At 48.4% G+C, this 24639-nt stretch overlaps 9 protein-coding genes across 9 annotated transcripts; 7 read left to right on the top strand and 2 right to left on the bottom strand.

Moving 5' to 3' along the window:
• Positions 1-182: 182 nt before the first annotated feature.
• On the top strand, positions 183-825 carry F4817DRAFT_365614 (uncharacterized protein; the record flags this gene model as incomplete). Its single annotated transcript, XM_049306890.1, has 2 exons — positions 183-475; positions 527-825. Exons 1-2 carry the CDS (start codon positions 223-225, stop codon positions 823-825), a joined length of 552 nt encoding a protein of 183 aa, XP_049158492.1. The 5' UTR covers positions 183-222.
• Positions 826-1816: 991 nt separating this feature from the next.
• F4817DRAFT_122902 (putative sugar transporter) lies at positions 1817-3926 on the top strand. Its single transcript, XM_049297657.1, has 8 exons — positions 1817-1970; positions 2029-2057; positions 2116-2214; positions 2292-2958; positions 3006-3147; positions 3207-3303; positions 3354-3570; positions 3635-3926. Exons 1-8 carry the CDS (start codon positions 1904-1906, stop codon positions 3832-3834), a joined length of 1518 nt encoding a protein of 505 aa, XP_049158491.1. The 5' UTR covers positions 1817-1903; the 3' UTR covers positions 3835-3926.
• A 545-nt stretch (positions 3927-4471) lies between these two features.
• Positions 4472-5481, top strand: F4817DRAFT_339320 (uncharacterized protein). Its single transcript, XM_049303526.1, has 3 exons — positions 4472-4963; positions 5241-5312; positions 5392-5481. The coding sequence occupies exon 1, from the start codon at positions 4523-4525 to the stop codon at positions 4802-4804; it is 282 nt and encodes a 93-aa protein (XP_049158490.1). The 5' UTR covers positions 4472-4522; the 3' UTR covers positions 4805-4963; positions 5241-5312; positions 5392-5481.
• Positions 5482-6926, bottom strand: F4817DRAFT_339319 (Metalloprotease). The gene is made up of 4 exons (XM_049303525.1): positions 6604-6926; positions 6344-6552; positions 5978-6283; positions 5482-5928 (listed from the first exon to the last, which is right to left on the bottom strand). Exons 1-4 carry the CDS (start codon positions 6868-6870, stop codon positions 5856-5858), a joined length of 855 nt encoding a protein of 284 aa, XP_049158489.1. The 5' UTR covers positions 6871-6926; the 3' UTR covers positions 5482-5855.
• Positions 6927-10721: 3795 nt separating this feature from the next.
• Positions 10722-12665, top strand: F4817DRAFT_316472 (ankyrin; the record flags this gene model as incomplete). Its single annotated transcript, XM_049300684.1, has 2 exons — positions 10722-11948; positions 11997-12665. 2 exons carry the CDS (start codon positions 10722-10724, stop codon positions 12663-12665), a joined length of 1896 nt encoding a protein of 631 aa, XP_049158488.1.
• A 147-nt stretch (positions 12666-12812) lies between these two features.
• On the bottom strand, positions 12813-14376 carry F4817DRAFT_339314 (uncharacterized protein). Its single transcript, XM_049303524.1, has one exon. The coding sequence runs from the start codon at positions 13983-13985 to the stop codon at positions 12909-12911; it is 1077 nt and encodes a 358-aa protein (XP_049158487.1). The 5' UTR covers positions 13986-14376; the 3' UTR covers positions 12813-12908.
• A 449-nt stretch (positions 14377-14825) lies between these two features.
• Positions 14826-16286, top strand: F4817DRAFT_365612 (uncharacterized protein; the record flags this gene model as incomplete). Its single annotated transcript, XM_049306889.1, has 1 exon — positions 14826-16286. Exon 1 carries the CDS (start codon positions 14922-14924, stop codon positions 16284-16286), a length of 1365 nt encoding a protein of 454 aa, XP_049158486.1. The 5' UTR covers positions 14826-14921.
• Positions 16287-16888: 602 nt separating this feature from the next.
• On the top strand, positions 16889-19015 carry F4817DRAFT_365609 (uncharacterized protein; the record flags this gene model as incomplete). The annotated part of the gene is made up of 1 exon (XM_049306888.1): positions 16889-19015. The coding sequence occupies exon 1, from the start codon at positions 16940-16942 to the stop codon at positions 19013-19015; it is 2076 nt and encodes a 691-aa protein (XP_049158485.1). The 5' UTR covers positions 16889-16939.
• Positions 19016-22442: 3427 nt separating this feature from the next.
• On the top strand, positions 22443-23585 carry F4817DRAFT_316468 (uncharacterized protein; the record flags this gene model as incomplete). Its single annotated transcript, XM_049300683.1, has 1 exon — positions 22443-23585. One exon carries the CDS (start codon positions 22443-22445, stop codon positions 23583-23585), a length of 1143 nt encoding a protein of 380 aa, XP_049158484.1.
• Positions 23586-24639: the final 1054 nt, after the last annotated feature.

Genomic DNA, 24639 nt, shown 5'->3' with positions numbered 1-24639 from the left:
ACAGGGAGGCCAATGTATACTGTCTATACAGCCGCTACCGAGAGTTTCAAATGGCATACTTCACAATGTCGTCACACAAGCTTGTCTCTACAATCCCATCGCCCAGCCTTCCCAGCTGCTTTTACTCTTTAGCGCGGGTATGGGTCCTATGACCAGCTTGCAGTGACGCGCCGGTAATGTACCGTTTCGAAGTTGAAGACGGACATAGTAAAGGTACATATCATGGAACCTCTACAGCACGAAATCATCGACCATCTGACACAGGATCTCGATATTCCGGTTGGTGTCATCGCGCGGTACAAGCGTGATCATCCAATGGTTAAAAATATCGACCCTGTCACTATAGAGGCATGCGATGTGAACGGGAGTCTTTCGGTTCTAGTTAACGCAGGTGCATTCCAGGACGCGCTGACAAGCTTGACCTTTGCCGAGAACATGCCACTCTTGGGTAGTTCGGCAAATTTATCGGGCACATGTATGCTCTTCGAAACTCTAATCTGATGATATTAATGGGGATGCTATGCAGGGACGAAATATCGGGTGAATGGTATCAATAAGGAGCTAATCGACATCGCGGATATCGTAATCGGGCTGCTAAAGTGGTGGATTCATGGCCGGAGTTCCACGCTGCTGGATTTCAGTGGCCCTTCCGTGGAGGTAATCAGAGTTGGTGCTTGCTACGACGTAATCAGGGACGTACTCAAGCGTCGAAACATTGAGCTTCCACCAGACCCGGGAATGGAGTCACTGAGGTTTGGAAATCTGAGGAATCTGGATCCAGTCAAGTCATTACAGGACTTGATTACCCCTATTCAAAACCAGTAAATCGACTACAGGCTGAAAGCAGTAGTACTATCGAGCATAGCATAACCTCGTTGCTTTTATCTTTCCCGCTGTGTTAAGTAGATTCAGCCATGACCTATACTATTAACTACCTAGTGGTATCGACTATGGTGATAATTAAGGATTGAGAAGGGGAGTCCAGTTTTGATCCGGGACCTAGGGCTAGGTTTGTGGCTAAGTGTGTGGCTAAGTGTGGCTTCGTAAGGGCTCCGGCAGAGTGGGGCCTTCCCCGGACCGCACCTCGGTCGATATTAACATTTACCGAAACTTAATTCGATACCCCGATGTGACTAAGAATGGACCCATAATTTAAGAGCAACCCCGGAGATGTGGGTCTCACTGCGAGCGTAATAAAGTTGAGTCCTCAAATAACTATCATGAATGAATAGTTTCCACGTATATTGAGGTGGCTACCTATGTAGCGTTTCTAGGAACCATCTGAGAAGTATAATAAACTCGGAAGACTATTGGTGATTTTGTTGAATGAACATCCAAGTTTTGATGCGGGTAGGAACAAGCAAAAAGCATGTGAAGGGCATACACCTAGAAATCTAAGGGTCTTGCATGGGCGGTTCGGCTTAGAGTTCCACTCTACGGCTTCATCTAGGGTGCGAACCATGGTCTAATACTTTTACTTATGCCATGATACGTTAAACTCAACAACCGGCCATGGGGCCCCTTCACACCCCGCAAGACTATCTCCGGTTTGCGTCCAGGTATTTGGATGCGGTGAAGGGGAAATACCCACTCGTCTTGATAAGCTTTCCATATTCGATAATCTATTTGACAGCTGCGCCAGCTCCACATCGTCTAGACCGCGACCTGAAGCCGATGCATTACAAAAAACGGATATCCGGACGCATGCCAAGGCCGGACTCGCGTTAGGTGTAGCCGGCGTCGGCGCGTAAACTTAGTGATTGCTTTCGGAGTTTCCTAGTTGGGCAAACCCGTCCCAACACTATCGTGCATGAGGGAGAAATAAAATGTGATGGGTTATAGCTAACACTGGTATTCGTTCTTTTGTCCTGCGAAATTATAGACGCCTTCGTTATCGACCAAAATGATACGCCAAAAGAGCCGGATTTACGGCAATAGGCTGATCGCTATGATCACGCTCGTCGATGCGCGTAAGGAATTTGCACGCCTAAAATTTGCAGAGCCTGGCTGATATTCATGACTCCAAAGTCTCAAGTTGTTGGTTCGGCTACGATCAGGTATCTATTACATGCTAAGGACTTGGTAAGCAGGGTAGTCTGTTCTGACTTGCTACAGGGCGTTTTTGCAGGTGTTCTGGTATCGGAGAATTTCAAGGAACAGTTTCCCCAGGTCCGCGATGCCAATATATCAGGCATCACGTCAAGTTGCTTCTTCGTAAGAATTGCCCTGCTATTCTTGCTTTTGATTTCAGAGTGATTTTTCGTCGTGCAAGCAAGACTGAACCCGTACAGATTGGAGCCTTCCTAGGCTCGATGGCAGCTTTTATGCTAGGCGATAGACTCGGACGAAGAAAAACCATCGCCTGGGGTTTACTGTGCAACTTCCTGGGAGCGATTCTCCAGTTCACCGCGTGGCATCTGCCCCAGATGATCATCGGACGTTTGATAAACGGGTTCGGCATTGGATTAACATCGACTACGACTCCCGTTTTCCTATCCGAATGTGCGAAATCACACCAGCGAGGTAAACTGGTCGTTATCGGTACCGCTTCTAATGTAACATCGTTCGCGTTAGCGAACTGGATCGCCTATGCCCTATACTCTCAAAATGGACCATTCCAATGGCGATTTCCTCTCGCGTTTCAAGTCGTCTACTTCTTCATGATAGCACCAATTCTCCTTCTAGTCCCAGAGTCGCCGAGGTGGTTGTTATTAGCTGGTAAGGAGGAGAGTGCTCTCGGGGTTCTTAGCCAACTCGCCGGGAAGGATATTCCGATGAACGACGATACCGTCACGGGAGAGTTTCGCTCTATTAAAGTCGCCATAGAGCTCGAGAGAGAAGACCGTGCGCCAATAATGGATGTCCTTTGCTTCCGCGACAAGACGCATAACTTCCGTCGCTTGATACTGTCTTGCGGAACTCAGTTTATGCAGCAGTTCAGTGGCATAAACGCATTAGGTATGGTTCTCTCACTCACTTCTTGGACGGCTCTGATATCCCGATAGGATTTTATCTTCCTACGCTGTTGGCGGAGAATGTTGGTTTTAGCCAAGAAATGAGCCGATTGATCGCTGCTGTCAGCGGTACTGTTTACCTTGTCTCGGCATTCGGAAGCGTGATTATCATCGATACTCTTGGTCGACGAAAGTATTCATTTACCCTTAGGTCCCTATCCAAGAGTTCAAAGACTGCTAACATAAGTTTAGGATGCTACTATGCGGCTCTATCGCTATGGGAATATGCCATCTGATCGCCTCCCTGTGTCTCAGATCGAGCGAGCTCGATATTTCCGGGAAGAAACTGGTTAGGCTATCCCACCCTAAAGTTTTGAACCGCGCTTACCGTAGCTATAGATGGGAAACGTAACTACCGCGATGTTTATCGTTTTTCACGTCTTCTTTGGTCTGACGTGGGCTTGTGTTCCGTGGGTATACAGCGCCGAGGTAAACTCGCTGGGCTGGCGCTCGCGCGGTGCAGGAGCCGCTACAGCGACAAACTGGCTCGGCGGATTCGTGGTGACTCAATTTACCAAAGTAGGCATCGATAACCTAAATTGGGCCTTTTACCTAAGTAAGTACTTCGTCTTTTCGAAGCCCTGATGTGGACACTCGAAGGTTATGCTGACTACCTAAAGTTTTTGCCGTGTTCTGCTTTTCTTATTTCCCGATAGTGCTCTTGTTTTATCCCGAAACCTCAAACCGTACGCTTGAAGATATGGACTACATGTTTATACAAAATCCATCTATATTCGTATTGGGGAGACAGGAAATGACCCAGCGGAGACGGCCGGCAAGCTTCGCGACGGCAGAGGCCGACCGCATTTCGAGGGGATGAAGCAGAAATTTCAAAGGTTCTCTAAAGAACAACTGGCAAATTCAGATATGGCGATACCCAATAATGCAGAGTCTAGACGGGTAGAATCAAATAGGAATATGAATGGTAACCTGATACCTAGTTGAGACTTGTTTTTGCTCCCAGTAGATGTTGAAGCCTCATATTCCTAGTATGATTCATCCCCTAGCCACGATAAGTTTTTAGAAGAATGCAGGCATCGTGCATAGGTGAATTACTTCCGAAGGCCAGAGTGTTGGGTGTTATTAGCCTCCGCTCAATCTGTTCCAAAAAGAGCCGACATGAAGTTCGGCTATGGATGGAACCAATCGCAATCATTATGTATATGAGTCGGTATCTCCTAAGATGCATGTACGTCTATCATCTCGGTACCCTCGCGACATTTAGCCGAAACGTAAAGGAGGGCTCACGACGTCAGCGACACTGGTTACTCAGATCTCGACTGCAATATATAAATCTGGCGACGAAATTGACAACCGTCATGAAGTCCAATGGCGTTTGTCACCAGGTCGAAGTCGAATTTGAATTATAAACTGCGAAGGAATTATCCAACCATCCAATTTCTTCTGCAACATCACCTAGGACAGCAGAAGCCCTAGCCATGCAAGCCACGACCTACCTGCGACTATTGGCTATTTTAGCCATCTCGAGGTTTGTCGATGCGCGACCTATGAAGCACTACGAAGGATTAGCAGAGACATACATACAAGCTTTCGGGTCGAATATGATAGCCAACGATACTGATTCCGTGGCTCAACCTTCGTCCGTTACGTCTACCTCGAATGCGAGTCAGACCAAATCGGCATGTAAGCCGTTCAAGACGCCAGCAGCGCCTCCGCACTGCCTCATGATGGCTGGTGAGCTCGTATGCCACGGTCAGTCGCTGTACTGCAGATACCCTACAGATTGGGGTGTTGGTTATGATTCAGTTGGGGAGTGCTGGACTTGTTAAATCGCTAGTTTAGGAGGAACATGGATACATGGAGTTTTATTGAGGTTGAATTTGTTAAGAATCTCGTTTCGGCCGATGGCGTCAAATGGGAATACCCAACCCTGAGTCCGATGAGAGATCGAGCAATCAGCGAATACGGCGAATCGGAGTTGGCAGGGACTGTTGGTATTAGAAGATCGTTAATTAATACATAAAACTGTTCAAGTAAAAATTGCATAGTGTCATTAGGAGATAGGTATATGTAACTTCACGCCCTTTGCTCTAGTCCCGATGTTTCATAGTTCCCTTTAGACGTAGGAATGGTTCTAGCATCATTGCTAACCTAGATGAATGAAGTCAATCACTTTATGAATCCTGGTCCTCGGCCGTTGAGACTCGAAGTGATTATACTTTTCAAGTTACGCTCAGAAGAGGTGCAGTGTGGTGGATCGTATACCTTGATGGTCTTGCAGACACAGCTGAGTGTGGTAGCACCACCTTTCATCCATCCGGATCATTGGTGTAAGATCTGCACAGTACCAAAGATCAGAACGTGGGGAAGCTAAAACATAATAGTACAGTGCTTAGTTGAGCCGCTTATAGCTTACCTTGACGTCCAGACTCCAGAAAGACCATTGGACTCGGGGGTCTATTTCTGTTTGGTAGGTACCTAGGTAGTAATGGGATATTATGAGATATCCTGGACAAGATTATAGATAAATTAATTCCCTAGTAGGTACAAGTTGAACATTGGATTACTAGAGCCGAATTGAAAATGATCTCTGGCTTTATTAACATACTGACTGGTACCTAAGGTGACATAGTATTCTGAGGGAAGATATTCTGAGGGAAGATCTAAGCTGCTAAGGTGAGGGATTGAGTACCTAGGTACATGTGAGAACCTTATGTGGACCCACATAGCATCAGTCATGTGACCCTGGTCATGTCAAAACTATCAGATTAGTCATCCCTGTCATAATTACTAGCACATCACACATCCTCACCATCTCATCAATAGACTGTGCGGCAAAGACTTCCCCCAAGTCTTTCGACGAATATTAACACATATCCTTTAAGAACGGTAAGTAGACCACGCGCTATACATGCGATCCTCTTGCCCGGGGGTAAATTCTTCGTAGCAGATACTGCATTCAAAAGTCAGCAGTGTAGCTAAAAGCTGGCAGGTAAACTTACTCGTCAGAATAGTCTAAGTAGTTGTGAATGGGGTCAACACCACCGCCGGGGCAGGAATCACGGCTGCTTGGGCATCCACTCGTTGCAGAAGCTTGGGCAGGAGTGTCGTCTACCGAATCTCCGCCGTTGCAGCCTCCTTGAAAGGTATGGAAGAGATTCATCCAGTGTCCTACCTCGTGGACAACCGTACCCCCGAGGTTGTAGGGGGCAGCGTTACCCCCAGGGACGGAATTCGCTAGTACGGTGCAGCCGTCGAGGTAAAAATCCGTCGATCCATCAGCAACGTTGTCTGGGAAATAGCAGTACCTAGCAAGAATGTTAATAGCTTCTCTCGTATAAATTTGTAAGGAGTGATCAGGGGCTTACCCAAGCAATCCACCGCCGAGATCGCCAAGGAAATAAATATTGAGGTCAGAGTAGGTGCCTTTGCGAAGCGCCCTCTTCATCGCAATTTCGTTCCCATCCCCAGCCCAGCTTCGATTTATGGTCCAGTCCGTGCTAACCAGGTTGAACGTAATGCCATGTACACCGTAGTCCGCGTTCATAACGTCAAGCTGGTCGTCAATCATTTGTTGCTATATACGATTTAGCACGCGAAGCGGCTGGCACGATATTCTACTACTCACGGTAAGGTAACCATCGTCGAGCGACGTAGACGCCGCTACGACGTGGAAGTAGGTGTTCACGCTGAACGATCTGAGGGCCCGGGATTCGCCCTTGGCACGCATTTCCCGCTCCTTTGCAAGCATAACCTGGGAAGCAGCGATTTGGGCTTCGGTAGGCTCGGGGGTACCGCAAAGCCTCGTAGAGTTTCCGTCTGCTCGCGGGAGAACATAACGGGCAGCAGCTGTGTAAGCCAGCAGGGCAGCAGCGGTGACGGACTTGAACAACATTATACCGAAGAATGGAGACTAGGGTTATTGCGAAAGAAAGATCTAATAAGATACCTGGTTGGTATAGGAGTATCGAGAAAGCTCCCATGGACATCTTATACCAAGCCAGACAGGTGAGCTCTCACCACACTCCGCCTCGGTCTCGCGCGAAGCCGCCGAGAACTCTGTTACCTGCCTAATCTGCGCCATCACGTATCTACTGCGTTTTTCCTGCGCAGAGATTTCCGCGATACCAAATGGTTGGTTCGTTACGTGGCTTCCGGTTGACTAATTAATCACCACCCCTTAGCATCTGACAGCAGTTAGTCGAAGTCCGCTTCGTAATGTAGGTCGCGGTAGTTCGCATATTCAGCTCTGACGTTCACGGAAGGCTTGAAGATGGGCGGTCTCGACTCCAAGAGAGCCTTGCTCGGAAGAGTAGGTTACCACTCCAGAGTGATAGTAGACCATCTATAAGGAGAAGCTGGATGAATCCCTGCCTTGCGCACCTGACAATCATTACCGCAATCGAATTCTCTGCCCTATCAGCTCAAGTACCGAAAGCAGTACGTATAGGGTTAGGTGTGGTAAGCTCGTAGCTATATCGCCTAGTGCTATCGTCCAGGACAGACTACGGCCTCTTGGCGGAGGGGACTCTGATTAGAAGCGAGCGCAGTAAGCTACCAAAGGTCAGGTAGTATTCTTAACCCGCTCGCGCTGCCCGACATTATAGCTGCCCTTCCTGTCACTTACCGACTTGCGACCGTCCAATCGGCGCCGGGATCTATATTAATGCACGTCACCCGTCTCGCCGCAGAAGATAAGATCGATAGCCCAGCTAACGCAAATCTGACCGCTTGCCTGTTACGGTTGTTACGTAGAACCGTTACCCTGGTTGCGGAGCAGCTGATGTGTTATCAATATAAATACCAAGAATACGTAAATGAATTGTCAGATGCGTCTTGGCTATCCTTCAAGAGATAAGGTATCAGTACCAGCTTTACGAGATGACGATAGATAAAAGCTGCTGCGGCATTCCTCAAGAGATACCTTGGATGCCAAGCTGCCAAGCTGCCAAGAATTGCAACGGTAAAGCTTGCCGAGCGCATTATCGTGAATAGCTCTACCGTTACCATATCAGATTCGATTTACGCGGGCAGGGGTTTATTAACACTCGCTACTCAGCTCGCTGCTCCTAAAATCGGCTGACTGCAGTTCGTCTACAAAAGGCGGATAAGCAAGATGCTGTATAAACATTTGTATTAGCTAAGGCAGCGACTTCGGATTGTCTCCGCGTTCGAATATACTTCTTGATAAAGTCATACAATCACTCATTTCTGTTTTCATAATGGAATTGTAATATCTCACACCTCTAAATAGCCAAAGCAAGAGGTCTCAATATTTAGGAGGAAAGTCGTTGTATTTAACTTCTCGCTCCTTTTTACCATCTACCCGACACCGTCGACATTATCTACCGGTGCTTATTCACTTGGCGACATGCGGAGATATTAATTTCCGCGGGGAGGATTAGACGCGAGAGCTACATCTCCCGGGATCCACGGTGATAATATTTTAACTACATCTAACCCTAATTGCTTTTCGTGAGCTTTATTATTCAATCTTTGCTGTTTGTTAATCTCCGATTATACTTGTAAGTTGTATGGCGAACTTGAAGGTGAGCGGATAGAGAATCATTCCAGCCAATGATCGGACGTCGGTTCGGGCTCGGGAGGTAAAATATATCCCGAGATCCACTCCCGAGCACGACAATCCAGACCGTTCGTACGGATCCGTAGACTTCTAGCATCGCCGTAACGTTGGTCCGTGACTTGAGGGTCTCCGCATATGGAATCCCCGCCGCTTAGTTTTTTTTCCCAGGGATTCCGGTAATCTAACGGTGATTCTCGGGCCGCGGTGGTGTCAAGCGCACTACGGTTGACCAGACAAGGTACTGTGCCAAAATAAAAAAAATAATCGCACACTAAACTAAAGTTGGTAAGGGGTCACTTGCCACAATTTAGAAAATATTAAATGTGTACTTCTAAGCCTTATTACGGCTTATTGTCATAAAAATATTGATTTAACCAATATAATGCAAAAGATTAGCCAATCAAATTCAATTGTCAATTCAATTGTTAACTACCACCCACATTTATACATTCAAATAACTTTACAATTCCAGCAATTACAACATTATAATTGGTATCATTTTATAACCTCAATTAAAGCGAAAATATCTATCCAAATTGCATGCTTATACGATATATTGTTGTTAAGATATTTAAAGTCTTTTAAAAACAGTCGTCTCAAAAGGTATCACGTGTACGTACAGGTCTCTGGGCTGATAGGTACTTAGGTACGGGGCGGCCTCCTACTCTTTTTAAGATGCGCGCCCTTCTATTGGCTAAATCTTACACCGCCCGTCTGGCAATATCCTTATCTTTATCCTTATCCTTATCCTTATCCTTACACCACATCTTTGTTACAGCTTCATATTCAATTCAATTCAATTCAAATGACAATGCAATGGCTATCTATCTTTACATATTGCTTTTACTTGGTCGCATACATTGATTAAAGACTATACGGTCGCATACAGTCATTCCGAGGCAAAAAGGCTGAAAACAAGGTCTTTTTGAATGATCTCTAATATATGTATGTATGTATGTATGAGGCTGGCTGGCTGGCCAATCAGGAGGTTGTATTGTATAAGGCTATTTGATTAATACCTTTTAAAAGACTTTAAATATCTTAACAACAATACATTGTATAAACATGCAACCTGGATAATTATTTTCGCTTTAATTAAGGCTATAAAATGATACCAATTATAATGTTGTAATTGCTGAAATTGTAAAGTTATTTAAATGTGTAAGTAAATATAATATTTAATAAAAGATTAAAATAAGCATACGTTTTTAAAGCATATTATATATAACGTTATAATATATGTATTTAGAAAAGATAATCTTTTTTTCCCATATAAAAGTGCGAAGTACCGTAATAATTCGAGCTAATTGCGCTAACCTGTGGCTAACTACCCTTTTAAGCTAAGCTCACGGATTTTTTTCATTTTGGCACAGTACCTTGTCTGGTCAACCGTACGCACCACGGAACGGAGGCAAAATTCTCACAATCGGATCTCGTACTTGAACGTCTTCATGCCGCTTAGCCACCCGATATCGGGTAACATCAACCCTTGGGCGTTACATTATCATCCCGACCCTTACATTCACAGGCTAACATTCACTTAGGAGCATTATAAGTAGTATTGATCTCTGAAATCACAAAATCAAGATTCCTCCTGTGTTAAATGCTAATTAGTAACTCATCCTCATTTAATAAACATGAATCAAACCATACGGTTCAAATTGATATTTGAAACATAGAGGTGCTAGATGCCTAAATCATAATGTAGTAGTTTTCTAGAATTATCAGATATGTCAACGATTTATTACAGGTATATGGCCGAGGTCACTGGTAGAAAATACAAGAATTGGCTACCCAATGGATTACAGAAACAGTCACTTGCTAGTGATTCGTGAAGCACAGAAGAGACCATCGTTAGTTGGATACCCTAGGTATACGTAGTCATTTCCCGACTAGACCTGAATCACTACAATCCATCGAATTGGGTACACCTAGAATTTTTACAACTTGGCCTTTGTACCCGCTATGAACGAAGTAGTAATATTTAAATCTTACCTTCTTCCCTCGTGTTCTTCACTTGTAGTTATATAACTATCTCCTACCCCTATACACCTTACATTAACCACCTACTTTTACCGGACAGAACCGCTCTATCCAACCTCCTACTGCGTTGCGTCTTCCTTTGCTGAGCCCTTTGATCCTGGACGATCAATTCCCTTACGATGGAGGAAAACACAATCCCTACCTTCTCTACGAATCCCGGAGCCTGGCTTTTGAACATACCGGAGGAGTTGACCATATACCTCCTTCAGTTCACTGACGATCACGACAAATTCGCCCTAAGTCGAGCCGGCAGTAATAAGCTCTACCGCATAGCAACATATGAGCTGTTAAGGACCAGCTCTCGAACGCGTAACTCGGCTCTCTCCTGGGCTTGTTGTAACGGGGATAAGACTCTCCTTCGCACCGTTGTTAAATTAGGAGCAGATGTTAACCACGTCTTTACCGACCCTAATCCGTGCGGAACTCGTCAGAGTCCTAGCCCTCAAACACCTCTTAACCTTGCAATAGGCCATCAACAGGTTAATATCGTCGAACTATTACTAGAGGAATATCATGCCGATGCCAACGTGAGTGATGCTTATATGGGACCTAGCCCACTAGAATGGGCTCTTGCTCCTATAATAAGTATACAGCAAAACAAGCTCTATTTTACAGAGCTACTTCTCGACCACGGAGCACAATACTACTTAGATCCTTACCCAGCATTCATAGATCGCAGCGCAGAAGTACGGATCTTTTACAATGACCACATACCATCTAAAGTCTTGGAACGAGTGATTGCAAGTTGGACAAGGGCTGACATTCGCCGGTATTACATGGCTCAGTATTTGACCTGCCTTCGGTATCTAGAGCAACCCGAAATCGAAAGTTTTACAAGCATTCAGCTAGAGAAGCTGAGGATCTTACGAGATGCAGATGCTACGCGTGGTGGCCGTTTCGAGCGTCTCCGTAATGCCCTAACATTTCGAACTATTAGCCCACCAGACCAATATCTACCTATAACAAAACGCATGAAGCTAGTAGCAATTGAGTTGCTCGATTATCCGGCAATAAATGAACCGGGCCCCTTTTGCGAGGCTACTATTTGGACTTTCGCCGTAAATCAACTCTACTATAGAATTCCTGGCTGCTCTAATAAGAAGCGTGAGGACATGCTATCTTTATTGCAGGTGATTCTTGACGCTGGAGCTGATCCTAGACGTAGTAGCGAGGCGGAGCGCCAATTCGAGTACACGAACAGCTACTACAACCGGTTTTTCGGGAATGGGTGGTTGAGTTTGAAAACGCCACTCTCGTGCATTTGCGCCTCGTGGGACCATTCTGTACCTGAGATTGACAAAGTTATCGACTTTCTTGTGCAGGCTGGGGAGCCTGTAGACGCTCAAGTAAGAAGCCTACAAAAACCATAGTGTTCTCGAACTAACGGTGAATAGGATAGGGGAGGACTCCAAGCACTGCATTTTGCCTCAAAATACCTCCATCCGCATCTAGTTAAACAACTAATTGGCCATGGCGCTGACGCCAACGCGGTTGATGTATACGGCTTCACGGCTCTTCACATTATTACAAGTCGGTTTGACAAACCCTTCTATCCAGGGAACCTGAGATACTGTAGTTACGAGACAGAGACCATGTGGCGGCAGAGACGGGCACTTACTGTTTCGACGCTGCTCGACCACGGAGCTGATCCCTCTATTGTTGATAACAAGGGATTCACACCATTGCACTACAGTTGTCGCTATGGTCTAGCAGAGATTGTATCACTTCTCATCACCGACCCACGAGTGGATATAAACGCGGAGACGCACGAGCTGGGGACGCCATTGCACTATCTTCCAAGGCTGTGTGAACCGTGGGAGTTCGGAAGAATTACTAAATACGACACAAATTCCACAGATCAACAGATTGAGCATAGGGTAAAGATTGCGGAAATCTTAATAAATGCTGGGGCAGATGTGAGAGCCCGAGATGGGGATAACTGGATGCCGATCGTGTACGCCCGAAGATATGGTTTTGTCGAACTCGTCAATGTTCTTTTGGCTCATGGGGGGGATGATGGTTTTGGCTTAGGCGAGGATGAATACGGCGACTCTACCATTTGAGTTGGTCAAGATGAGATATAATTCACCACTCGGATTCGCACGATTTGTACATTAGTTTACGAATACAACATAACTCATTTTATTTGTAGCGGAAACGGCATTGCAGTGGTACCATCTTATTTGTTTAGAAGGTCGAAGAGACATTCGAGGGAGGTGAGTTAAATTGAAGTATCATCAGCTGTGTAAGAGACTGAATACAGCATGTTTTGCATCTACACCCATCCTTCCATCTAGATATCCATACTACGAATGAGGCTCGGCAATAGTACCGTCTAGTATACCATACAAGAGATTTGCCTTCACTCTATCGAAGGGAGGCGGCATCTCCGAGTACAAATGCTCGCCGGGAATATCTGTCACGCCATAGCAGTAGTACAGCATATAGCGAGCGTTCGCCTTGCCCAGTGGCTCGGTCTGGTGATGTGGGAAGCTGTCGGGAATAGGAGTTACCTCTCCTTCCGCTTGATACGTCCTGATGGTGTCCTGGACCTTGGGAGAGCTGGACAGGCAGACCTCGGCTATCAGACGGTACGTCATCAAGGCCGCGCCAGGCTCTGTCAGTCCCCACATCCCGGAAGGCTTACGCTCGGCGTGCGCCATGTCTACGACGATCTTTCGAAGGTCCTGGAATTTCTTAGGGTCGGCCGCGCTGACGTCGTATTGAACCCGTAGGATAGCCGGCGGCTTGGCCTGCTTGATGTACGCTATGTCGTCGGCATCGAAAGTCCCGAACTGCTCCGCGATCTGCTCGCTGAGGTTACCAGTCTTAAACGTGATAAGACTGTGTTCGGCTAGTTCCAGGATATTCTCCATTCTCCCGAGCTCCCACACCCCTTTCACCTCGAACGGAGTTTCGGGATTGAACAGGAGTAAATCATCCCGCTGCCAGAAGGTTTCCTGCATGAGTTTATGCTCCGCGAGTGCCTGGAAAGACAAGTCGTTGTCTTTCAGCGAGCCTCCGTAGAAGGCTTTCAGAGCATAGTACCTAGCAGCTTGAAGGATATCCTTATCGGTCGAGACGAAGTCAGCCATCGCGAGGCGGAGCAGCGGGTTGGCTTGCTCCGACCGTCGCACAGCTTCGTCCTTCGCGTCGCGAAATTCCGAGGATAATTGGCTAATGATGCGGCGAATCACAATTAGAAGCGCGTCCAAGCCCGTCGAGTCGACTTGGTCTCCCTCGGGGATACCGACGATGCTCTTGGGATAGTACGGCGCAGGAAATTGGACTTGTAGCATGTAGTCCTGCGACGGTTTGTCCCCAAAGTAAATGGTTCGAATGTCTTTTAGGCCCTCCGCAACCTTACTCTTGTCTAACGCCATGGTGTCGATCAGGTTGTGGACACTAGATGGTAGATAGTAGAGGAGCGGCGTAGATGAAGTTGTAAGTTTTATGATTTCGTAAAGTTGCGAGATTTTGTGGGATTAAACTAGGTAGCTACCTGGTACCTTAGATACTTATTTGTGCATCTAGGAAACGGCAGGAACTAGCTGTTTCATTACTAAGACACTCTACCCAGTGGAAAGTCGTCTGATGACTGAGGATTGGTGGGATTGGTGAATTACTAGGAGTGGGACTTATTCAGTTAAGGAATACCTAGCAACAAGTACGAAGCCCATATAGGCAATCTACGGACGCGGTGGCATACCTATTATTGGCCACTCCATTACGTATATAAGTACCTAATATAAGCTGCACGCTCCAATACCTGGCATTGTCGTCTATATAAGCTTTGAGGCTCGATCGAAAACTGGGGTCTCGCTAGAGCAGGGATGCAATTTGATTGGGTGCATCCCCAACATGTACCACTTTTATTAGATGCATCATTTGTCCGGAGCCTCCTGGTCTTGTTTCAGGGTAGCTGCTGTAGGACTTTGAAAAGCTATTACTGGCTTGTGCTCCCACGCGCCTCCCTCTCCCATCCACAGTGCACGCTAGTACAAAAATTTGGCTTCATTAGGACCACAGGTAGAGATTAACAATAACGCAAGTTTCCTATCATAAGTGAGGATTGGTAATTGGAAATGTACTTAAATAAAGTACCTAGTTAACCTATGTAATGTCAACGCCTAAAATTCGCGACGTGGTCCTAATCATTATAAATATCCACACATCAATTCTTACTCCAACCTCTAACAATAGCCTTGGTCAACCCTCACTCTCACTTTTGATAATCGAAACATTCATCTACGCCCACCATCTCGTATTGCGTGACCCGCCAAAGTTTTCACTAGGTACCTACCCGTTCGCGCGCAGTTATGGATGCTATTAAATTTCCGCCGAGACCCTCCGCAGCCACACCCACAATCTCGGCCCTACAAGCTAAGCTTGTCAATCAAATCGACCAGGGAGACACATATATTGAGCTGTACGCCACAGTCGTGGAGATGGGTGAGGAGCTCGAAAGCCAGGACGTGGTTAACGCGCATGATATGATCACGGCGCTCAGGGAGGATAAGGGAAGACAGATGACCGTTCTCCTGCACACAATTCCCAGACCTGTCCTACGCTCGATAGTAATGCGCATGGTCGCCTACGACTTCTGGGAGAGAGACTCGGACAACCGCACGCTCTTGTACGACAAGGAGGGACCCGGCGCATACATTGTCACCCTCTCGATCGTCGACCGTCGCGGCCACACTTGGTCTGTCAACGAGAATAAGGAGTTGATTAACCTCGTCGAAACGTACGCGCGCGCCATCGAGACGTATGAGAAACACTGTGATACATACGGTCACAGCCAGCTATGCGTTGACGAACTAGCCGCCATGCAAGTTGCGGCTAATATTGACAAGCAGTATGAGAAACTTGACTTCTCGTCGCCCCCAGATAGCCCAACTTCTAGCGTCGAGTACAGAAGCAATTCGGATGTCTCAGGCATTCCGGACTGGTGGTCGATGCCGAGATTCGTGAGCAGCAGCGAGACGAACAAGTCATGGTCCGTACGCCATTTGGTCTCTATGCTGCGCAAGCGCAACATCGCCGGCGTAGACCAGAACGAGCCGTCTAAGCAGAGCGTCTGCATGGTAGGGAGCGCGGACGACTTCGAGAAACACATACAGAAATACCGCCTCATCTCGGCCCTAAGGAACACCACGCACTGCTGGGGTCTTCTGGTTTCGTGCCTCAAGTACGCGAATTTAGAGCCTCAGGAGACTATCATCCCTGTATGCAAGGCGTGGAAGATCGAGCACATAAACATGGCAGAGATACTCGTGACCGTCCTGGCAGGGTCTCTTATATCCGTGGGCGGTTTGGATATAAAACAGCCCGGGACTAAGTCCGAGAAGAATCCGCCTAGCGACAGGGTCTTCGAGAGTTGTCGCCGTCATGTCTGTGGCGCAAAGCCTTGGTTTGAGGAGAACATGGCTCATAGCAATCCACCTATGAAGAGGCTCATAGACGCCGAACGAGAGCTGGAGAGCATGGACCATAATGCACTTCAAGAGAGCGTAGCCGAAGTTAAACGGCTAGACCAAGAGCTAACAGAGAAGCTCGCCAAGCTAGAGGCTATTGAAAAGCACCAGGAGGAGGATCAGAAGGTACTAGGTGAGGCAGAAGAAATTGTCCGGTTCTGTACCGATAATCCTGATGTTATCGATGCCCTATCCTTTTTCTCTTAAGGGGGTGAGGAAGAAGAGGGAGGAGACAATGGCCTTTAGATCTTACGTACGCATAGAGATAGCTAGACCCTAGTCTCGACCCCAATCAAACATGTCACCATTCTCTTCTACTCTAATCTCTAATATACTGAACATAGTTCCTAGGCACACGGACCATATAACGGTTCCATAGCAAGTGATCGTACGGCCCTTCTGTTGCACTGTCATTTGCTGTCCGGGACCTAATTCTTAGGTGCTTGGATAGTTGAAGTCATACTCTGTAGGAGACCTCAGCTCCTATTCATTAATAAGTCTAACCTAGTATTCCTAATGAGCAGGAACCTATTGGACATTTTGGATCATCGTAGTACCTCATATCAGCTGGATTCCACCCAGAGGTACAAGTTTTAGTAGACAGTGGACCTCGAATAGAAACGTGTGTATATCTGCACGAGTAAGCATTGTCGAGGAATTAAATATTAAATATTAAATAACCCGCAGTGTGATTGGCCCATTAGGCAGGTCATTCTGGTTTCCCTGTTTGCTCGCGTGTCTAAGTACCTAATGCCCCACGAACCCACCACTTCTCCTGGATACCTCCTTTTCTCAACTACCACTTTCACGCTTCAAGTTATCGTGCATCATCATAAAAACTACTACCAAGTCACGACGCGATGGCCTCGAACGAAGATAATACCCCCGCTTGGATGGCGGCGCAGGAGCAGATCGACCGCTTTTTCGACCGCGTCGAAAAGCGTCGCGCTTCGGCCGCGTTCATCCAAGGTCCCCACGCTTGTGGGAAGAGCACCACTATGCTGGCGCACCTCTTCGCTCAGGCGCAAGATAAAGCACCGGGTGCCCCCGTAGTCTACATCCTTCCGAGTCCCGTGGAGGTTACGATGCTCCTCCCGTATCTCACGTCAGAGGACTTCAACGAGCAGCTTTCCGTCCCGATTGCTGACAGCATCATTACGGAACCGGCTGAAGACTACTCGGTGCCGGCCGGCAAGCTGTTGATCACTGATTACGACCAGTTCCTAAATTGGTTTCTGAAACGTGACAAATTTCCGCTGGGCGATCGAGCCGTCGTCGTGATCGACCTGCAGACCAACCCGACCTGCGAAGGCGAGATCCTCCTCGGTCGTATCTTGGAGTGGGTCTCCTCGTGCCACGAGTCGAAGGATCCTGCCGCCGCCGTTGTGGCCATCTCACCATTTGCATCCCCCAGAACGGAGGGTATACTGCACAAGGTCGGTCGCAAGCCGGACGTAATCCGGATCCCCGCAGGCCCAGATCCACCCATCCAATTGACTCCTTTGGGAAAGTCTTGGAAGGAAGACGTGGAGAAGATGGCGTCCCTTAATACCGCCCCCATGTCCCCTGAGGACCCGCGAACCATGTTCGGAGTCGTCTCGATGCAGGATTTATTTTTCCGTAATCAGGTCGAAACTCTGGACATGGATTTGGCCCCCGAAACGGTCTCCGACTATCTTTCTCACGAGCGCTGTCTATTAGTGAAAAATAACTTGGAATTTTCGTTGCCATGGAAGGGATTGCGAGACTTTGTGTCCGAACGCACAATCCGCGAACTTGGTTTCGACCCCCAACACAACATAGTCATGCGGACGAGAGTGAAGACCAAGGTAGAGATCCTCAGGGAACAATCCTGGCTTCTCAAATCTAACGTCCCGCGCAAGGACGTCGTGTTTTATACGACGTCCACGCTCGACTACCAGAACCTGCCAGACCACGAGCCGTCCGGAACCGCGTACACCGCGGGCATATCGTGGACTCTCTTGCATTTCATAGAGCAGTGGCCGTCTAAGACGATCACGTCTATGCCGGTGAGGAGAGTCCCGAATGCGGAGGCTACTGTAAAAATAATAACGCGGCTCTTGACGCTTGGCTGCGCTGTACCATCCGGCTTAGGATGCAGAGTGACCGCCAAAGGAACGGAAATGCTGCACCTAATGAATCGGATCGAAAGTCTTAATAATTTTCAAGTCGCTTTCTTCCTAGCGTCGGCTAGACCTCGCGCAGAGCAGCTTAGGCCTAATGTGATGCGAGTCATCGTTCGGCTGGCAGCTCTTCTGCAGGTAGGCATAGGTAACATCTGTCGCAAGGTGGAAAATGCCAGCCCGCCAAGTCTGGACGAGGTCCAGCAGATGTGCAGAGGCATCGGCGCATCTCTTGTTCACAAAGGAGCCCTATGGATTGCCCTCGGCCTGTGGCAGGAGAAAGTACATACGGGACAAACTGCGTTGCTGGCATTCATAACCGACGGCGCCTTCCGGATGCTCTATCCAACCCCGTGGCTTATTCTCAACCCCGCCGCCATGTATGAGGTGCAAGGAATTGTATCTGCGCTCGAAACATTCCTCCAAATAACACCGTTTACCGACGGTGAAGAGCTGAGCGCGACAGGGCTCACGGAAGAAGAAGTCATCTTTATCGAACGTGAGCTTCTGTCCGCTTACAGATACAACATCGTGGCCCTTCCTAGAGATACACGATCACGACCGTTCGACGCCGGGTCTTTTTTAAACCTCAACGTTAGCAAGAGGGATATCCTCAACGTCGAGGAGGCTCGGGAAGGGTACCGGGGGGAGGCGGATAGATGCTTTGCCATCTACAGCGGCCTGGCCGTCAGGGGCAAAGATTATTTTGCCGAAGATGTCACCTTGTTGCCCGATAGCCTCCTTGAAGATGTAAGGGCGTATACTGGGGCGGGTATCACAGGATCCCAATAGTAAGAGACGGGGTAGATAGCTTTGATAACTCCATGTATTTAGTAATGCCTAATTGATATTGCTATGGCTCATTTAATCTGTAATGTGAGTGTATCGTAGCCTAATCTCACCTCTGAAAATGCACAATCGTCTACAGGGACTAGCTAGAAGGCCATATAGCTAAGTGACATGATCCCCATGGCGAGGCGCTGTAGGCTGCATAGGTAGGTACCTTAGGTAGTGTCCTGTAATTCCGTGACCTAAATGTGCCCTGTAGTTATGCACTAATAGCGCTGTAGGGGATTACCTGCTGACCGCTTGCATATGGCAGCCTAACTGCAGCACCCTTAGAAGCCGTCGTCACCCACGCCGTCTTTTTCCTTTTCTCCTTTTCTCCTACAACGTCGGCACCACCACCAGCATCTTCATCCACCGTAAGCATCACCGTAAGCATCGCGCCGGCAACGATTTCTATTGTTTTCCAAATTGCTAATGCTATAACAGATGTCTCACCGTGCCACCCGCGTCTCTGGAGCTGCTGCCGATGCCGCTGTCACCACCTCGACAGCATCTAAGCCTAGATCCCGGCCGTCCCGAAGGCGCAAGCCCGAGGAGATGGACGTGGACTCTCAGGAAGGTAGTCTCTCCGACGATTCGGACGGATCGGCTGGCCCAAACCAGATTGATCCTCCATCGGAGGAGGTCGACGACCAAAACCCTTTCGCGTCGGAATCCGACGAAGATGACGAGCCGGCCGGCGCGAACCCGGCCGGCAGTCCTTCGGAGGCTGACGACGTCGACGACGACAAATGGACAAGCGGAGATACCCACGATACCTTCGACGTCGATTTAAACGTCGACGGGACCGTGTACGCGTACCCGCCAAACCACGTCGCGCCGAACCCATTACCTCCGCGCACCTTGACGGCCAAGGAGGATATGCTGCTGGCCTCTTACAGTGGGCTTTCTAAGTCTATGCAGAACGTCGCTATGGTTTTCATGCGACAGCTAAGAAGCCTCGACAGGAGGACCGCAGCCCACGTGGGCAAAGAGCACCCGCCCATTACCATGGTCACATGCAGGTCGTCCATCCCAGAGGTTAAGTACGACGAGCACTGGACCCGGGAAGACGAGGACGATCTGCTGGACCGGTTTAGGGACGACCCCGTGGTAGCTAAGCTTGACAAGCTGAACGTCAAGAAGAACAAGGACATAATTCCCATGTGGAAGATTATCCGCCGCTTTCTCGGTTGCTTCCCAACGGACATCGTCAGTCCGCGGAACCACCTTAGGTATTCCAGGGCTGACGTGGACGAGGAGGACGAGGTAGATGAAGACCCTAACTGGTCAACGTCCTTCTGTAGAAGGCTCAAGGTGCTCGCGCTTCATCCGGCGTTCGGGTTTGATCCCAATCTCCTGACGCTGGCGCTGCAGTACGCGGTGATCTGCCGCACAGATTACCGCGGGCCGATCCCTTGTTGTAATCCGATTACTGATAACTTCTTAGATATGTTCCTAGCCCGAATGTGGGACCAGGACGGTTCAAAATCCGTGGTGAGGATCCATCGAGAAGTCGTCGCCCACTTCGACCGCCGCGGGAAGTGTCCTGCTAGTCCCATGTCGGAGTTGATGCGCCGTATCGAGAAGCGGGCCTTTAGGAAGAAGGACGCTCCGTTCAGGCCGGCTGAGGTTCCCGTTTTCAAAATATCCACGCGGGACTTGAACGTTGTGACCAGAGCCGCCAACGCTATCAGACCGTCTGGGATCCCGCGCGTTGCCCTCTCCGTGACTTCGCGTATCGTGCTCGCCGCGCAGAAGAGCCACGACGCGCCGAGGTCGCTGGACGAGCTTAACGAACTGCGCGAGAACCTTATCCTTCGAGATTGGCGCGACGAGATAGTGGAGAAGCGTCGCTCTGCTGCCGAGGCTGCCGAGGCTGCTGAAGCTGCTGCTGAAGCCACTGCTGCTGAGGCACCTAGGCGAAAGAGACGACGGGAAAGGGATGATGTGGGGTCGCATGCTAAGCGCCGACGTATCGTCGAAGCAAAGGCAGACGAAGATGGATATGAAGATGGAAGCTTCGCGCCTATATTTACAGACGACGAGGGTCCTGGTATTCCTTCTGCTGCCCCTACTCCCGCCCCCACTCTCGCCTCTACTCCTGCCCCTGTTCCTGACCCTGCTGTCCCTGCTGTCCCTGTTGACAGCGGCGATGCCAGACACGAGCAGCCAGAATCCAGCGAGTCAGACAGGCCCATGAAGCTAGTACAGGAAGAAGCGTTTGCTCCTTCTCCTGTGCCTTCTCCCGTCCCTTCTCCCGTCCCTGATCCCGTCCCTGATCCCGTCCCTGATCCGTTGATGCTCTTGCTCTTGCTCGCGGTACTATAAAGACGTACTTGGTTCGTAGCGCTTCCGTACCCGATAAGGGAACCGAGGCTGCTAGTTCCACTAATAGTACCGTTCTTGAAGGGTTCTATGTTCACCTTAGTATAGGCCGCAAGGTCAGTTTTCTGATGGGTAAGGAAGTCTCCGACCCGTTTAAAAACGCTGCTGGTCGATTGCCTTCCTGTCTACATTTTCTCGGACCTAAAAGGGATGAGTTCTTGGCCACATTTCAGAATCATACCCAGGCCCTAGACGCTAGAGCCACGGCCCGTCGTTCAGTTATGAGCGATCCGAAGCCTCGGTCGAGATACCCGGACAAGGAGAAGGAGGAAGACGGAAATAATGAGGAGGAAGAAGAGAAATAAGAAGAAAGGAGGAAGGAGGGTGAAACCTTCACAGAGATAGCTGAATTAATACAATCGTCCGTAATTATACTCCAAGACCAACTTGCTGAATTATCTTAGCACTCCATAAACTATTAACGTAATAGTAAAATTCTATAGTTTAAACGAATCACCTTCGCAGCATTTGTGGTAGAAGAGTATTTAGAAGGGCGCTAGGTCATCCTAACGAGCAATATCAGTCACGCTACTTGATCTCATACAAATATAAATGATTACCTTCCGAGTTACTTTTGGTTCAACACTTACAGTCTATACGAGATAATTATGAAGTTTGTAGCATAGACCTCGTGAGTCCCTCATCACGACTGCAAGCTGCTAGTCTACATGCTGCAACCAATATCACCTAGGCACAGATCTAAGATGGCGAAGTATGCATCGTAGAGCGTAGTTAGAGACTGTAAACTGAATTATCACCAAAAGACGCGTGTGGTACCTACCTAAGTAGATGCACGCCGTGGGCTTATCATTGAAAATACAGGTAGGTTAGGTACCTAGGGGCGCTGTGTTGCAGGGTTGCCAGGTTGCTAACTGGTTTTCAAGCTGCACTCGAAGCACACAAAATTCTGAAAATTTCTTCCCTCTTCTTTTTTCTTTTCCTCAACAACAACGCATTCACACCATCTTTATTTCGTCTATAAGCCGCCAACAACACCAATAAGATGGAGTGGAAAGTTACCAACGAGCCCTCGGACTCCGATCTGGAGCGAGAGGAACACGTATATCAACAGTTGTTGATAGACCATCCCGGCCTCTCGCGAGAGGCGTGGGACAATGTGATGAAGTCGGCTAGCAAGGTAGCGTTGCAGGGCCTTTTCGAGAAACGAAAGGAGCCTCCATGCGTTAGCAGGTCCTACGTACGCTACGTGACCTGTCTGATCGCATTCAGAAAAGGCACAAAGAAGCAGGAATGGGAATTCTACGAGGAAGAGCCCGAGACCCATGCCGAGCCTTTCAGCTTAGCATATATGGAGTATTGGTACGAACGAACCTACGGGCACGACTCTGCCAAGAACTCTAATGGGGTCGAGGGGAAAGATATCGAGAAAGGTGGGGAAGGCGTCAAACCTACGGACATCGCTCCCCTGATACCTCTTTGGCGGCATATCGCGGACGGAGTAAAGGTCGAGGAAGGTGAAGAGCCTTTCCAAATCACAATCCCCGCCTCCCGAGATATCACCAAGGTCCTTGCCGGCCCCGATCAGCTGGAGCGTCTCCTGGCCGAGTTATCCGACGAGTTGTGCGGCCGTGACGGCGTGGTGTTTTGTAAGGCCGGAGATATTCTCCGCCCTACGACCCTCTTCATGCGCCTACGCGCAGGCATCGACGCTACTTCTCCAGGCGTACAGGGGCGTTTTGTCCGAGCTTGGAGTACGCTCTGCATGGCCGCCGTGAAGGCTGTCGAGGAGGATGTTAGTATCCTAAATTTAGTAAGAGAGATCAACAAGTCAATTATGCTAGTCCCCACGCAGGTTTATCCCTCTTACAAGATGTATCAGAACTCTTTAGCCGGAGTGAACAAGGCAGAGGAGGAGAGCCGCCTACAGATCCTCCAGGCTAGCCAGGAGTCTGAGCGAATGGCTCGCCTCTGCGCCGCTCATCACCGAGAGATGGCCCGCTTGGCCGACGAGGTTTCGACAAAGCTTCTCGGGGGGGGCATCTCTATGGAAGAGAAGGCTAGGAAATTGACCAACTTCGTGGAGAAGGGAGACCCCGCGATCCCAATCGGCCGACGATCCGCCCGTGCGCGCGTGGCTGATATCGCTTACAAGAATGAAGAGCGCCGCGGCTCCATCTTGATTTAAGCCTAGACAATTCTATAGAAATTGATTATCAACTCTAGCCTCTAGGAGCTGCTGTGACTTCGTCGTCATCCTATCACATTCTTTCGAGATGTATAGATAGCTATTAATACACAATTGACGCACCACGTATTATGAATCTCTGAGACTAAAGTAGTAGACTTGTAGTTTGTTGAAGAGTAGCTTTATATCCTCGACGTAGTCAGAATAAAGTAGTATGAGTAACGCTATGTCTTGGCAGGGGTACTCCAGGGTAGGGGTCAGGCTAACTGATCTCCACTGCCTTTAACACGCCCGTCGGGTCGTTGTAAGAAGTATGAATTACGAAGATATAACCCATACCAGCCATTACTAAATAGTCTGTACTGACTTCTACCATTTTCTAGACCTAAGAAAAAAAATTAAGTACACCTTAAAGTGGGAGGAATCCGGGCGAGATAGCGAAAATATGGCATCTCTTCCTAGACACGATTTCTACTATTTTGTGAACCTCATTAGTGGATTAGATTAGGTACATAAATATAGGCCTCTAGATCACGCGAGGGTTATGCTATCAAGGTCGCCAGGAATGGCAAATACTTGATAAGCTACGCAAGTAATACCTGAATGAACTGGTCTCGCTAGGGTTGGTAGGCGAAATTAAACCATAAGAAACGTAGAATTTCTGATATTAGGAGGTACCTACCTTAATTACATTCGACTGTCTGCAAGAGCAACCTCTATTGCGAATGTTACTTAGTTGTCATTCCCATTTGGTCTTTCCTGCCAGGCCACTTAGTTTAGTTACAACCCCCTTAATCAAGACACGTCATAGGGTAAGATGTGTCTGCATTGCAACCGCAGAATTCATCACCGTACCTACCCAGATAGTGTATTGTTGCCGAGGTACCTATTTTAGAAGGTGTACTTCAGAAACCTTACGTAGGTACGCGTAAAGATCGCTGTGTCATTATGGAATCTGGCTGTATACCTGGGTACATTAGGTCTGTGCACCAGCTAAACTCGCGGCTTCCCCTTGTCTGCTGGTTGCCTGAGGTATATTTACTTGACCGTAGTT

Source organism: Daldinia loculata (genome assembly GCF_022478755.1).
Source record: "Daldinia loculata strain CBS 113971 unplaced genomic scaffold F4817scaffold_28, whole genome shotgun sequence".
Lineage (NCBI taxonomy): Eukaryota > Fungi > Ascomycota > Sordariomycetes > Xylariales > Hypoxylaceae > Daldinia > Daldinia loculata.
Note: the sequence above shows the minus strand (reverse complement) of the source record. Positions and strands in the feature narration are given on the sequence as shown.

Coding starts and splice junctions, on each gene's coding strand:
- F4817DRAFT_122902 (XM_049297657.1), top strand. CDS start 1,904: ATGATACGCCAAAAGAGCCGGATTTACGGCAATAGGCTGATCGCTATG. Junction 2,215..2,291: donor TCACGTCAAGTTGCTTCTTC/GTAAGAATTGCC, acceptor GAACCCGTACAG/ATTGGAGCCTTCCTAGGCTC. Junction 3,148..3,206: donor GATACTCTTGGTCGACGAAA/GTATTCATTTAC, acceptor ACATAAGTTTAG/GATGCTACTATGCGGCTCTA.
- F4817DRAFT_339320 (XM_049303526.1), top strand. CDS start 4,523: ATGAAGCACTACGAAGGATTAGCAGAGACATACATACAAGCTTTCGGG.
- F4817DRAFT_339319 (XM_049303525.1), bottom strand. CDS start 6,870: ATGTTGTTCAAGTCCGTCACCGCTGCTGCCCTGCTGGCTTACACAGCT. Junction 6,553..6,603: donor TCGACGATGGTTACCTTACC/GTGAGTAGTAGA, acceptor AATCGTATATAG/CAACAAATGATTGACGACCA. Junction 6,284..6,343: donor CTCGGCGGTGGATTGCTTGG/GTAAGCCCCTGA, acceptor CATTCTTGCTAG/GTACTGCTATTTCCCAGACA.
- F4817DRAFT_339314 (XM_049303524.1), bottom strand. CDS start 13,985: ATGGCGTTAGACAAGAGTAAGGTTGCGGAGGGCCTAAAAGACATTCGA.